Raw genomic sequence first — 11,863 nt, forward strand, 5'->3', positions numbered from 1 at the left:
CTTGCAATCTTGTAAATATATATGCGCATGTGCAGTCGGTATATAAAAATAAAATACAAAGACCAGCGCCAGCTCCCTGTATGTTGTTGACCCGCTCACGTCGGTGGTGAGCGCAATGATAAGTGCATGCATGCAGTCATTGGTACATGTCTGTTACTGTCTGTCAAGCTCCATATTTCTCTAACAATATTCAGTCTTTTTCTGTGCATATTTATATTTTTCTTTTAATAGTTCTCCTCCATTGTGAACAGCGAAGAAAAGTCCCATGTACTACACTTTGAAAGAGGGGAGATGACACTGTCAGGCTTGGATAAAATGTTTCCATGACCACAGTCTCACCCAGAAGAAAAATAAAACAGGTGAAGAAATTATTGTTTCATGTCAAATTTTGTTTGTCTGTCTATTATCAGCTTAATTTTTCTCAGAGATTATTTCTCTCTCAAAGTTGAAGAATAAGTACCAATGCGCAAGTTAAATTTTGTTTTTGCCAGAATAAAGAGGGAGGGGACATGAGAAATATAATTCCACACTCTAATGGAATCTCACACTTGTTGGCGAATTTTTGTCTCATACTCACTGACACAAATCCCACAACTCATGTGAGATATTGCAAATCTTCACTGATCACTGAATATTTAGCCTGTCAAATACAAAACAATACAATTGTTCTCCCCATATAATCATATCCCCAAAATAGGCTGAGAAATCAGTAGCATACTCTAGTTACTGTTTGTAGACCAGGAAGAGAGCATCATGGGTTTGGCAGATGGTTTGATAGTATTTATTCTTTCAAAGTATTGGAGGCAGAGAGAAGAGGTACCAAAGCAGTATGTCAACTGTACATACTCTTTGCAAGCCAACGAGTTCTGGACCTTCATCACTTATCAAGACAGACACACTTATAAAGATGGGATGAGATCATTTTTAAATGATAAAAACTTGACTGACAGGACTATTCAGGTAACATGTTTGATACAATGATAGAATAACATCCGTTATCATTGTCTCCTCACAATAAACTTCATCCCACCCCCCACCCCATCCCAAACGTTTTCCGATTTGTCACCTTCAGAGTAGTTTCCCTATGTAAAAGACATCTCCACACAACAAAAAGAGAATACATACACTCACTATTCCTTTTCGAAAATATGCGTTTTATTTATCACTTTTTTTTCATTCTGAGCATTTACATCCAAAGGTGATACTGGTATGTAGCAGCAATCAATTGGGGCAAAAAAATCAATTTTTTGATAACTAAATGTGTAAAATAATCATTTGATACAAGATCTATTACTAGATTATTTATTAATTTGTGATTTGGAAATGCAAGCGTTTTTATCAAATGATTGAATCAGTAAAACTTGTATATAAAATAGCGTAAGACAGTCAAGCACTGAAGCTGTGATAAAGGTAAAGTCATTATCAACTGAAACCCTGGTGATTCAGAGTGCCCGCCAATGTCAAGACAACAGTTTTTGTTATTGTGAGTCAAAAGGATAAAATCTAGGTTTCCTTGAGAGTCACCACACAGTAAGAAAAGGGTGGCGGGTCACAAGAAATTGCTGTGTCTGTAGTGGGTCAAATTGGCTTCGAGCGAGGGCGCACTTCCTGAACCTTCTCTACTAGTACTAGTATTCAAATGTCTCTGCATGAGTAGCCAGGCGATATGAAAGCAAGTGTAAAAATACTTCTTTACTATTTGGATTACACAAAATGACAACAACAACAACAAATGAAGTTTTTGATGACAAAATCAAAAGTACATTTGTATCTCCTTGTCATTTTATATAAAACAAGCTTATTGTATACATTACATCTCAAACTTTTCCTGTCAACTTTGCATTGAATTCATCAGCAGAAAATGTACAACTCAAAGTAGACACAAAAATTTCTGTCTTCAGTTTCACTACAAATATTTCAGTAATTGCGAGATAAAATACTCTGAAAAAAATCGCATAATAGAACAAAGAGGACGTTGGGTCGGGTCTAAAACTTCTTGTACTAAGAAGGCATTACAATGCAACCAAATGAAAATCATGCATGCTGAGGGGCGTTTCTTTGGCAGTAAACACTTTTTTACATTCACAAAGAAAAGATTTCAATTTTTCTAGACAAAAGGTTGTAAAAATGCATAGTATTTAATAGTTTTCTCAAAACTATAAAATGCTGTGTCTCTCACATAAATAAATTGAACCGTGTTCTTTTTGATCAAAAAATTGAAAACTCTCAGATCTGCATTGAGCAATGAAGTGAAAAGACCTAGTTAAGTTGACTAATTATCTTGAAATTACAAATTTTGGCCTTTTTTTTTTAAAAGATAGATTACAAGAGTGACATAATGTTTCCCAAACCCGGTACCCCACTAGATACCCAAAAACACACCAACAGATTGATTAGATAATAAACATAGGTAAAAACTAATTCATCAAATGTCTAGCCAGTTTGCTGATAAAGAGTAATCTAGGCTAAGTAAGGCTGATAAGGGGTACTGTGTGCACTGCAGTCACCAGAGAGAAAGATAGGAAAAATACAAATTACAACACAAATGCTACATTCTCGGAACCTGAAATAGGATTCTACCATCTAGACATATTGTGAAAATAACAATCAGTCAATTTCTTGGTTGAAACATACACTTATGCTGAATGTGTTTTTACATATATTACTATATGCGCATGTGAGAATTAATAGACCTTGTTCTATTTTGACTGCCTCTAACATGAGGTAGAAAGCTATTGCCGGTACCGAGAACTGACTGCAACACAGACGACCCTTAAAATAATCATCACATCACACCTTCATCATTTATGACAAAAATTCAAATATATGACAAAACAAATTTATGGGGGAGCATTTTTTTTTTGACATCTTACTTGCCAAGATAAATTATGGTATCAGCCTGAGGACCCCTTTCACAGGTCTGAAGAAACACGACACTTGTAATGTCACTATAATTATTCTTGTCCATGGATCAAAATCAAAATATGGGTATGTAGAGATCCATACTACATGTAGGTTTCACTGGTTAATAAACACATGAATGAGATCTGTAAATCTACACAACCACGTGTATCCTTGTGTTATACTTTCTAACACTATGTTGCCAGTTCTGATATCAATAGTCGATGGAGAAAAAACCACATGAATAATAATCTCTTTATTACTGAATCCATATGTTTGCACATACCCATCAAAACTGGACACAGAACTAGAATGGTTTTGAAATAAATTTCACCTAAAATTGACTCAAAAGCTTATCAGCTTTATAGTATTGAATGAACAGTTTCAAAAAAGTCATCTCTGATACTGGTGTGATATACCAGATACAACATACCCCCACCTTTGTGATACTGTACCAAATGAATGCAATGTCATGTATTTTTAGCTCAGCATGGCACTCATATAGAGTTGCATGTCACTATTATAAATGGATAGTAGTAGTAGTAGTATTTTATTTATTATTGTGACCTGCAACTCTAACGAGTTGCCCAGCTGACCCTTTTCAAATCAGTAACTAGTAAGGTGGGGGGGGGGGGGGGGGGGGGGCATAACAGGTATTAAATCAAAAACGGGGTGGGGGTGTAATTAACTAGTACAAAATCTATTCAATAAGTTTCTTGGACTTGAAGTATCTTCTCAAATAGAAAACTTGCCATGTTGCTAAACTCAGAAGGCATCCCATGGAGAAAATGCTGAAATATAGTACTCTTGAATTGGTTGATTCTGAAAATTAAAAATTATATCATATTAAACAATCAATGAAAATTTGAACACAAAAATACAAAATTAGGAATGTGAGAAAGGATGAATATGGTACATGTACCTTTGCAAATAAGACTACTCCCATCATGGCTTTAATATTACAATATGTTATCTCATGTTAATTCATTCAACACAGATGTTGGTGACAATGCTCAGTATTTATAATCTATGATTACAATTCACAGGGCAATTTGAGAGAAAGACACCAGGTATTGTTCTCTCACACACCATATGTCAAATATGTGGAATAATATACAAAGCAATCATCCCAAATGTGGTTCATTTTAATTCACATACTGGATACATAATGATAAAATCTATACAAAAAAAGTCATGAAACGTTGGATCTCAGTAAGCTAGACCCTACAGTCATTTTTCAGAAATCGTTTAAAACAAAACTGACGTGGACTCACAATTTGAAAATCTCTGATGTATGCACACTAAATAATGAAATATTCTGAAGTCTGCTAATACATTAAACATACTATGCACCCCTTGGGAAAGCTATTTTTAAATACAGTACTGTAATCATAATCATGTTGTTAGTAGTTAATGTTTAAAAGTAATTCTAAATTAGTTAGTGAGATAAAATTAGACTACAAAAAAATCTAAATGGTATATAATAGAATTACATGGAACAGAGTTGCATCCCTCTCAAATTGGGTTACTCCTATCTTATATATCTGCAATGTAAATGACTTGTGTGTATATTGAAAATATGTTTCTTTTACAAATAATAATATCACAATTTATGGGAGCAAAGGTCATACATGCTACAGCACTGTGCAGGTCCATGAAGTGACACTGCATGGAGTGGTGAAGACCGCAGGATTTCACCAAATGTAATTTAGAAATATTACTTACCATTTGTGTCTCTCATTTCTTCTTCCCTTGCTCTCATATATGCAAAATCATTAACAATTGATTCAGAAAGATCTTCTAGTCTCCTCAGCTCAACTTCCATGGGCTTCAGCTTCTCTGCCTTGGCAATCTGAATAAATTACCATAATTTATGCAAAATTTCAACAAAACCTGTAATTCTCTAAAAAATCACTATTGCAAAAGCTAAAATTATGATTTTTTAATTTGATTCTGTTTTTTAAATTACACGTGACTGTCTGAGTGACAGAAATTTCTAAAATCAGGAAGCGAAAGTGATAGTAAGTAAATATATAAGATTTTGATTTGAGCCACTGTACATAGATTTTGATAAAGAATTCATGTCCACATAAGGTTGCCACATGTCTCCCCCTGGGTGCCCGGATGAGCCTCAGTGGTCTGGGGTGCAGGCTTCAAACCTGTAGCCGATTAGCGTCGGAGCGGTTCAATTCCGCCTTCTGGGCGATGCACATTATGGAGGTATTTTGGGATATCAGACATATTTTATTGAACATACAAAACCAATACTTACATCATCATATGTTTTAGCCTCAACACCTTTCTTTATATTTATTGTTACCTCACGGTCAGCTCCCCTACCACCTGTAAAGATATTTTGGGGTTAACATAAACAATTCCTATTGTCTACTAGTGTGTAGATAACATAATGTGTTAATAATAAGTACATCCTTCAGTGCTGCACATTTCAGTCTAACACAGGTGACAAACACAAAGAAATATTGAAAATTGTAATTTTACACATTTTACCAGAATCCGAGTCATAAGAATCCTAAAGTGTGCTCTCAGAAGACTGTGGTGATTATTTCTCTCCCGCGTTTTCCATATCAAAAGTGGTACATTCAAGGATTTATAAGCTTTGTCATTTGAATGAATGAATGAATGCACTATCACATCCTTGTCTTTTTTTTTATATAAAGAAGTTATTTTGTACTAGTTTGAACTTAGTACCAATTCAATTTTTCCTCAGGCCATACTTATTCCATGCAATTTACAATTTTGCTGAATAACAAGCAACATATATTTCATCATATTCAAATTCATTCATTTTCAAGTGAATTTTTCCTCTTAGCATATTTTTAGATAGACTGTAAGATACGACATGTTGTTCAGCCCTATCATGCTTCTCAATCCTAGAGTGAATGCTGGCTAATAGCGTGGCACAAATGTTGTATCTTACAGACTAATTTTTAGATGCAATTTACAATTTTTTCTGACAATAACAAGGAACGCAAATTTCATCATGCTCAATTAATTGTTAAGGTCACTATTGTATTTCAAGGAAAGCACAAATCAAGATGCACTTAAATATCACAAATTTAAAATTTGTCAATGAATGAACTATCAATATCACATCTTTGCCTTCTTAAAAGTGATTTTGTACTAGTTTAAATTTATGATACAGATTTAACTTTTTCCCCCTGGGCATATTTTCACATGCAACACAAATTTCATCATACGCAATTCATTATTAAGCCATTTTCAATATTATTTTTCATTATTACGTCATTTTCAATTTTATTTTTCATTGTTAGGTCATTTTCAATTTTATTTTTCAGAGAGAACATAAAACAAAATGCACTTAAATATCACAATTCTACGCTGATATACATGTAGTAACATGATGCTACATGTAAATTATAGAATTAAGAATGATGGGGTTGTGTTTTTCTGCATGGAAATAATTCCAGTAAATTACATCCTGTACATTATTCCTCTTTCTCCCTCAGGGGTATTTGTTTGTATACAACTAAGTACAAGTTGGGAGAAAGTGAGTTAAAAAGTGTATGAAATTTTCTGGGATTCCCTTTGTTGAGTTTCTGCCTTCTGCCTCTATTATATCAGCTATGTCATACTAGAATGTTTTTCTTTTACATTCTGCAAGTCAATATTTTTGCCTTGGAAGGATGTGCAAATGTCTGATGTAGCTAATGATTTAAAGTGTACACTGAACTGATTAGGATTAGAAGGCCCTGACTTCTTCAGGTCAAGTACCAGCAAAAATACTTGGCCCTGGTAGGATTACAGTTTGTCTACATTTATGCATGTCCACTTTTCACTGTTGACATTTTGCAAGTAAAGATGTCCTAGAGGTCTATCGCCCTTGTTTTAAATTTCCAAACCAAATGGATCTATTCAGATTATGTCAGAAAGCTAAAACCCAAACTGGATGAATATTCCACATCATCCTTAGCTACGGTTAATGTTGTAAGTATGTCTGTGCAAGACATGCAAAGGATGATTTACTCACCAGCAATCATTTTGCTTTGAAAACAGACATCAAAGATATCATAGTCATCTGTGGTGAAGGCAAACTTTCCTTTTGAAGCATCTTCTTTAGTATATAGTGTATGCCCATTTGAGTCTCCAACCTGCAAGAAAGTTGAAAATATAGCTGTAAGTCTGCAGTATATGTTACCATATTATAAATGAAGTCCTGTAAGGTAATTTTTACAATTCTGATTCAGTGTTTTATTCTGTAAATTTTTCTCAATGTGCACATTCTTAATACCTCAATTTGTTAGACCTGAAAGGTACTAGGTAATATGTATTTATAGATCTTCACCGAGAATAATTTATTACATTTATTATTATTATTATTTATGTTAATAACATTATTTTTCAGTTTATGTAAAATGGTGTATGCCATTTCCAAGTTTAAAATTTGGAATATCAACCCTGGCAAAACAACTTGTGTACTGGTCAAGTATATTGTTTCTGCTATGAACTAATAATCATCAGAAAGCTATCATTTGGTTGCTGATAACTTCAAGATATAGTTGAACATGAGATATGTCAGAATTTGAAAGTGAACGTAGGGTTTCCCCATATGTGCACATGTGGCAACACTGTACTTGTTCTAATATTCGGCAAGCAAGACGTTACAATAATAGTATTTACATTATATCGATAAAGTTATACACCTAAACATACGTTTGATGCAACTGCTACTTACATGTAGTAACGTCTTTTGTCCTGGAGCATCTGAAAGTTCATAATCACCGGTAACTAAGACATCTTTGTGGATCTCCTCTCTGAGGCATTTCCTCATGTTGACAGGGAGGTAAAACGACAGGCCATTTACGCTAACACATGTAAGTGCTACGGCCACTAAAAATTGCAAAATGTTCATCCTGAACACCTTATCTGTTACCTAAAACGAAATGAATTTGTTTTTGGAAGCATTAAAGCAGTCCAAACACACAGAGATAGTACAGGATCTAGCCTTTGACCGTGCGTAATGTAACAAGACGTGGCACAGACAGACTTCGGTAAAATTCGGCAATATTCGGATGATGATCGGATGAATCTGTTTGTTAGCATATCATTACTCCTTCTTTATTTTACAAACGTTTGCATATTTTTTCCCAAAAACTATGAAGTGTTAGGCTTGATATTTATAGAAAATGATTTTTAAATATAATATGAATGTTCATCGGTTTGTCAATCGTGATATAAACCAAAATATGTATACAAATATTACCCTAGGAAATTACTTCCGGGTTATAAAAAGCTCACGCCGAGAGCGCTTCCGGTAATCTGAAAACTGAAAACTGTGTTGTGATCTGGCCTACTCTGTTTCTATCCAAATTCCGGCTCGATCTCATCAGCTAAGTCAAGTTATGTGGTCATCCAAGGTCAATTAAGGTATGAAGGGTTTTACTAGTATTTTATTCTCGAAATGTAGTTTACATCTAAAAGAGCTATTATTACATACATACATGCAAACAGGACATCTCATCTCAATAACTTGGATGAGATCTCTGCATGCACTGCACTGGATTATATTGTGACAGACGTGAATATGTCAAATGACATGGTAAGACATGGTAACTCTTTCATAGAAGACAAGAAAATACTAAATATTTGAATAGAACTCTGATAATTTGTTTCAATGTATCAATATTAGTTCTTTAAAAAATATATATATATGTGCAATATTATATGAAATAATCGGATTATATTTGTGAAAAAATTAAAATTTATAATTTAAAGTATTATATACATATGTGTGTGGTGTGTGTGTATAATGTGTGTGTGTGTATATATATATATATATATATATATATATATATATATATACATATATATATATATATATATATATATATATATATATATATATATATATATATATATATATATATATATATATATATATATAATTATACAGTATATGCCTGTTGTAATATCATACAAGGGATAAGCCTATCAGCTTGCAAGATTGGATCAGTTAGGATTGGAAATTTAATTATTACAAATTAGATTTGTAAATTGTATAGTCAATAACATTGGCGATGAAATTCTCTGTAGTATTCAGTAAAATAGATTGTACAAGCAGACTACAACATAGTCTTGCTGGCAGATGGAGTGTTGGAATGATCTGACTTGATTCTGACCATGTCCCTTTCTAAGGGACAAGACAAGAAAAGGATATTGTCAGAATTGAGTCCTGACTTGCCCCGCTTGCAAGCAGAACTAAACTACAACATGCCTGTGTACTCTCGCTACTTGGTCGTTATTATTCTTATATGGTTACATGTGGATGAAATATGCTGTCAATATGCTGTGTTCTTAATTAAAAGACTGTCTAAATGCAGTTTTTTTTCCTTCTTTTTTACAGATTCACCAGTATATTACCAGTGTTGCCGATCTAATAAACATAGGACTTCACTTCTTAAAATGTTTTTAACTTCCATGAGATGTAAGTTTTTAAGTACAGACTTGTCAAAATGGGGGGGGGGGGGGGGGGGGGAGAAATATTCATCTCTATCAGAGAATTATAGATACTGATTCTATCTATCTATTTCACTATTAGTATTACTAATGATTTGGAGTATTTGAGGAATAATAAAACTTAATGCTAATAGTTAAGTCTACATATCCTGCTGTGTCCAGAATAGTAATTGGGGGGGGGGGGGGACTGTAACAGTCATAATGATACATCAACGTTACTCTTTTGGTAGTTACTTTGGAATCAAATAATGACAAGATTATAAATGATCAAAAACTTTAACACTTTTAAAAACTTATATAAAATAAATGTTGATCATTATATATTTTTGTTTTCATGTTTTGCTGACCAGTGGCAAAGGCCAAAAGCAAGTAAGTATTCTGATTTCGAGTTATGTATTATCAAGGGAGGAACTCCAGTGAAATAACTTTTGGGTTGTAGTTATTGTACCTATACCAATCCCAAATGAATGGCGGTTTAAAGCTTTTCAAGAGATTTTTAAGTGAACAGTCAGCTAGAATATTTCTTTACATTTGGAGTATTTTGTAACTAATTGGCAGAAGCAGAAATGATGTACCAATAATTGCTGTGCATCATGTGGCTGAGTTTATGAAATGAGAACTTCCAGGCCTTAGTGTATGTTCACATTGTGACTCGAAAAGTTGATAATGCACCTGATCAGAACTTTTAAACTATGTGAAATCAAATTAATTCAAAACATTGGATAACTGTATTCTTTTCAGACTAAAACTAATATAGATTACTTGTAGTTTATATCAGCAGTCAAATATTCTGCACTTGACCATGGTTTCACTACTGTCTAAGCTTGGGAACATCAACAAATATTTTAAGTTTTTAGTATTATCTTGTATAGTAACATTTTTGTTCAATTATAATAATAATAATAATAATTTACTGTTTATAGACCATTACACATAATACATGTCTCAACGGGTCTGTACATAACAAATTGCAAGTGTTACAAATATGATTCCGTTAAAAAAAAATATACATAAAAAATTGGTAAGTGCATCACATCATAAAATCACAAGTTTGATTAAAAACAACCAATGAAACTATACAGGACACATAAGAACCTCATAAACGTCAAGTCATGTAATATTTGCCAATCAGCTGAATGTGGTGGTAGATTATGACATAATTTATTTGTCTACTGTACATTAATTAATGTGTTTTGTGTATTCTAGGAAAATACTTGTCATGTTAATCAGTGCAGCTGGAACAGGACAAAGAGTGTATTCAATACGACACAGACTTGCAGATAAGCTTGTTCTCAGAAAGTTTGATAAAGTGGGTAAGTTGCTTTGTTGCTTGTTTTCATCTGGTAAGAGTTTGTTCAAAGTACGGATACAAAACTTTGTTCATGGAAATTGCTAGATTGAAATTTTATATTCACATTGAAATAATGTCATTTTCATTTGGAAGTCATGTCAATTTATATTACATTAAATAGTTTACGTTGGTATATTTATAATGTTGCAAAAATTTGAAATTAAGTATGACAGTGTAATCAACAAATTATGAGTTTACATAAAATGCCATTGATCACATTAATGTTGAGTAACAAGTCTCATGTGACTAACAGTAGTAGTGTTTGGAATGTTAAATTTCCTCACAATCTCTCTCAGGAAACCCACTCATTCATAATTTAGTTTGTGACAAATGTAACTATTATGCTATTAGTAATTCACAATAGTCTGAAAGTGTTAGGTTAGTTTTATACACTGGATATATTTAATTTACTCGTCTTTGTCGTATATGAAATATTTGATTAAAAAAAAACTAATAAAACTATTCAGGACATTTTGCAAATGAAATATAAGACTATCGTTTATTCAGATCTGATGTCAGAGGCCTAAAAAGGGCCTAAAATCAGAAATGTACCTGTAAATATCGTGTATTGATTTTTATTGCAGTGGGAAAACCAGTTATATTTATTGAAAAGAAGAAAATCAAGTCGATGTAATATGTGCCAATCAGCTGACTGGGTGGTCGTTTTGTACTGAAGATGTTTTTTTTGTGTTAGGATGCTGTAGTGAGAATCCAATTAGTGAGACTGCAATCTAATCCACAGAATGACCAAAAAGTGTTCATCATCTAGGTGATCCAAAATAGTCCAACGAAGTTGTCTTGGTGGAAATGTACTTTACAAGATTCTGTGACTGTTCCTCAATGTAGCTTTGTTCCATGAAGTGATGTTTAGCAATGTGCAAGAGAAATATTCTTTTTGATGAAATAGGACAAAGATTTCAACCAAGAATATGTATGAAATGTGTGCGATGTGTTACTTTGTTCAACAAGTGAATAAAACATGCAAGGTTTAATAAAATTTTATTTATTCTATCTTGATCATAATTGTTGATGTATGATTAATATTTTGTTACATTATTTTAATTCCCAGAATTTTATTTACATGATTGTTCTCTGAGGTTAAAATCACCAAATCCA

At 33.0% G+C, this 11,863-nt stretch overlaps 2 protein-coding genes and 1 non-coding gene across 3 annotated transcripts; 2 read left to right on the forward strand and 1 right to left on the reverse strand.

The window, feature by feature from the left end:
- Nucleotides 1–1,142: 1,142 nt before the first annotated feature.
- Nucleotides 1,143–7,920, reverse strand: LOC144449173 (transmembrane emp24 domain-containing protein 10-like). Its single transcript, XM_078139677.1, has 5 exons — nucleotides 7,616–7,920; nucleotides 6,911–7,031; nucleotides 5,174–5,244; nucleotides 4,627–4,753; nucleotides 1,143–3,723 (listed from the first exon to the last, which is right to left on the reverse strand). Exons 1-5 carry the CDS (start codon nucleotides 7,790–7,792, stop codon nucleotides 3,602–3,604), a joined length of 618 nt encoding a protein of 205 aa, XP_077995803.1. The 5' UTR covers nucleotides 7,793–7,920; the 3' UTR covers nucleotides 1,143–3,601.
- On the forward strand, nucleotides 5,020–5,106 carry Trnastop-uca (transfer RNA opal suppressor (anticodon UCA)). Its single transcript has one exon. It is a non-coding gene; the product is annotated as a tRNA-Sec (tRNA).
- A 264-nt stretch (nucleotides 7,921–8,184) lies between the features above and the next one.
- LOC144453587 (large ribosomal subunit protein bL33m-like) lies at nucleotides 8,185–11,727 on the forward strand. Its single transcript, XM_078144911.1, has 5 exons — nucleotides 8,185–8,307; nucleotides 9,284–9,364; nucleotides 9,747–9,765; nucleotides 10,603–10,709; nucleotides 11,332–11,727. Exons 2-5 carry the CDS (start codon nucleotides 9,343–9,345, stop codon nucleotides 11,379–11,381), a joined length of 198 nt encoding a protein of 65 aa, XP_078001037.1. The 5' UTR covers nucleotides 8,185–8,307; nucleotides 9,284–9,342; the 3' UTR covers nucleotides 11,382–11,727.
- The last annotated feature ends 136 nt before the right edge of the window (nucleotides 11,728–11,863 follow it).

This window comes from Glandiceps talaboti, chromosome 2 (assembly GCF_964340395.1).
Source record: "Glandiceps talaboti chromosome 2, keGlaTala1.1, whole genome shotgun sequence".
Lineage (NCBI taxonomy): Eukaryota > Metazoa > Hemichordata > Enteropneusta > Spengelidae > Glandiceps > Glandiceps talaboti.

What these genes read in the sequence shown, in the direction of transcription:
- LOC144453587 (XM_078144911.1), top strand. Translation starts at nt 9,343, where the DNA reads ATGTTTTTAACTTCCATGAGAT. An exon ending in CAGAAAGTTTGATAAAGTGG is followed by an intron (nt 10,710 to 11,331) that starts GTAAGTTGCTTT and finishes TTTTTATTGCAG; the next exon opens with TGGGAAAACCAGTTATATTT.
- LOC144449173 (XM_078139677.1), bottom strand. Translation starts at nt 7,792, where the DNA reads ATGAACATTTTGCAATTTTTAGTGGCCGTAGCACTTACATGTGTTAGC. An exon ending in AGGCTAAAACATATGATGAT is followed by an intron (nt 4,754 to 5,173) that starts GTAAGTATTGGT and finishes TAATTTATTCAG; the next exon opens with ATTGCCAAGGCAGAGAAGCT. An exon ending in AGAAATGAGAGACACAAATG is followed by an intron (nt 3,724 to 4,626) that starts GTAAGTAATATT and finishes TTTAATTTTCAG; the next exon opens with AATCAACCAATTCAAGAGTA.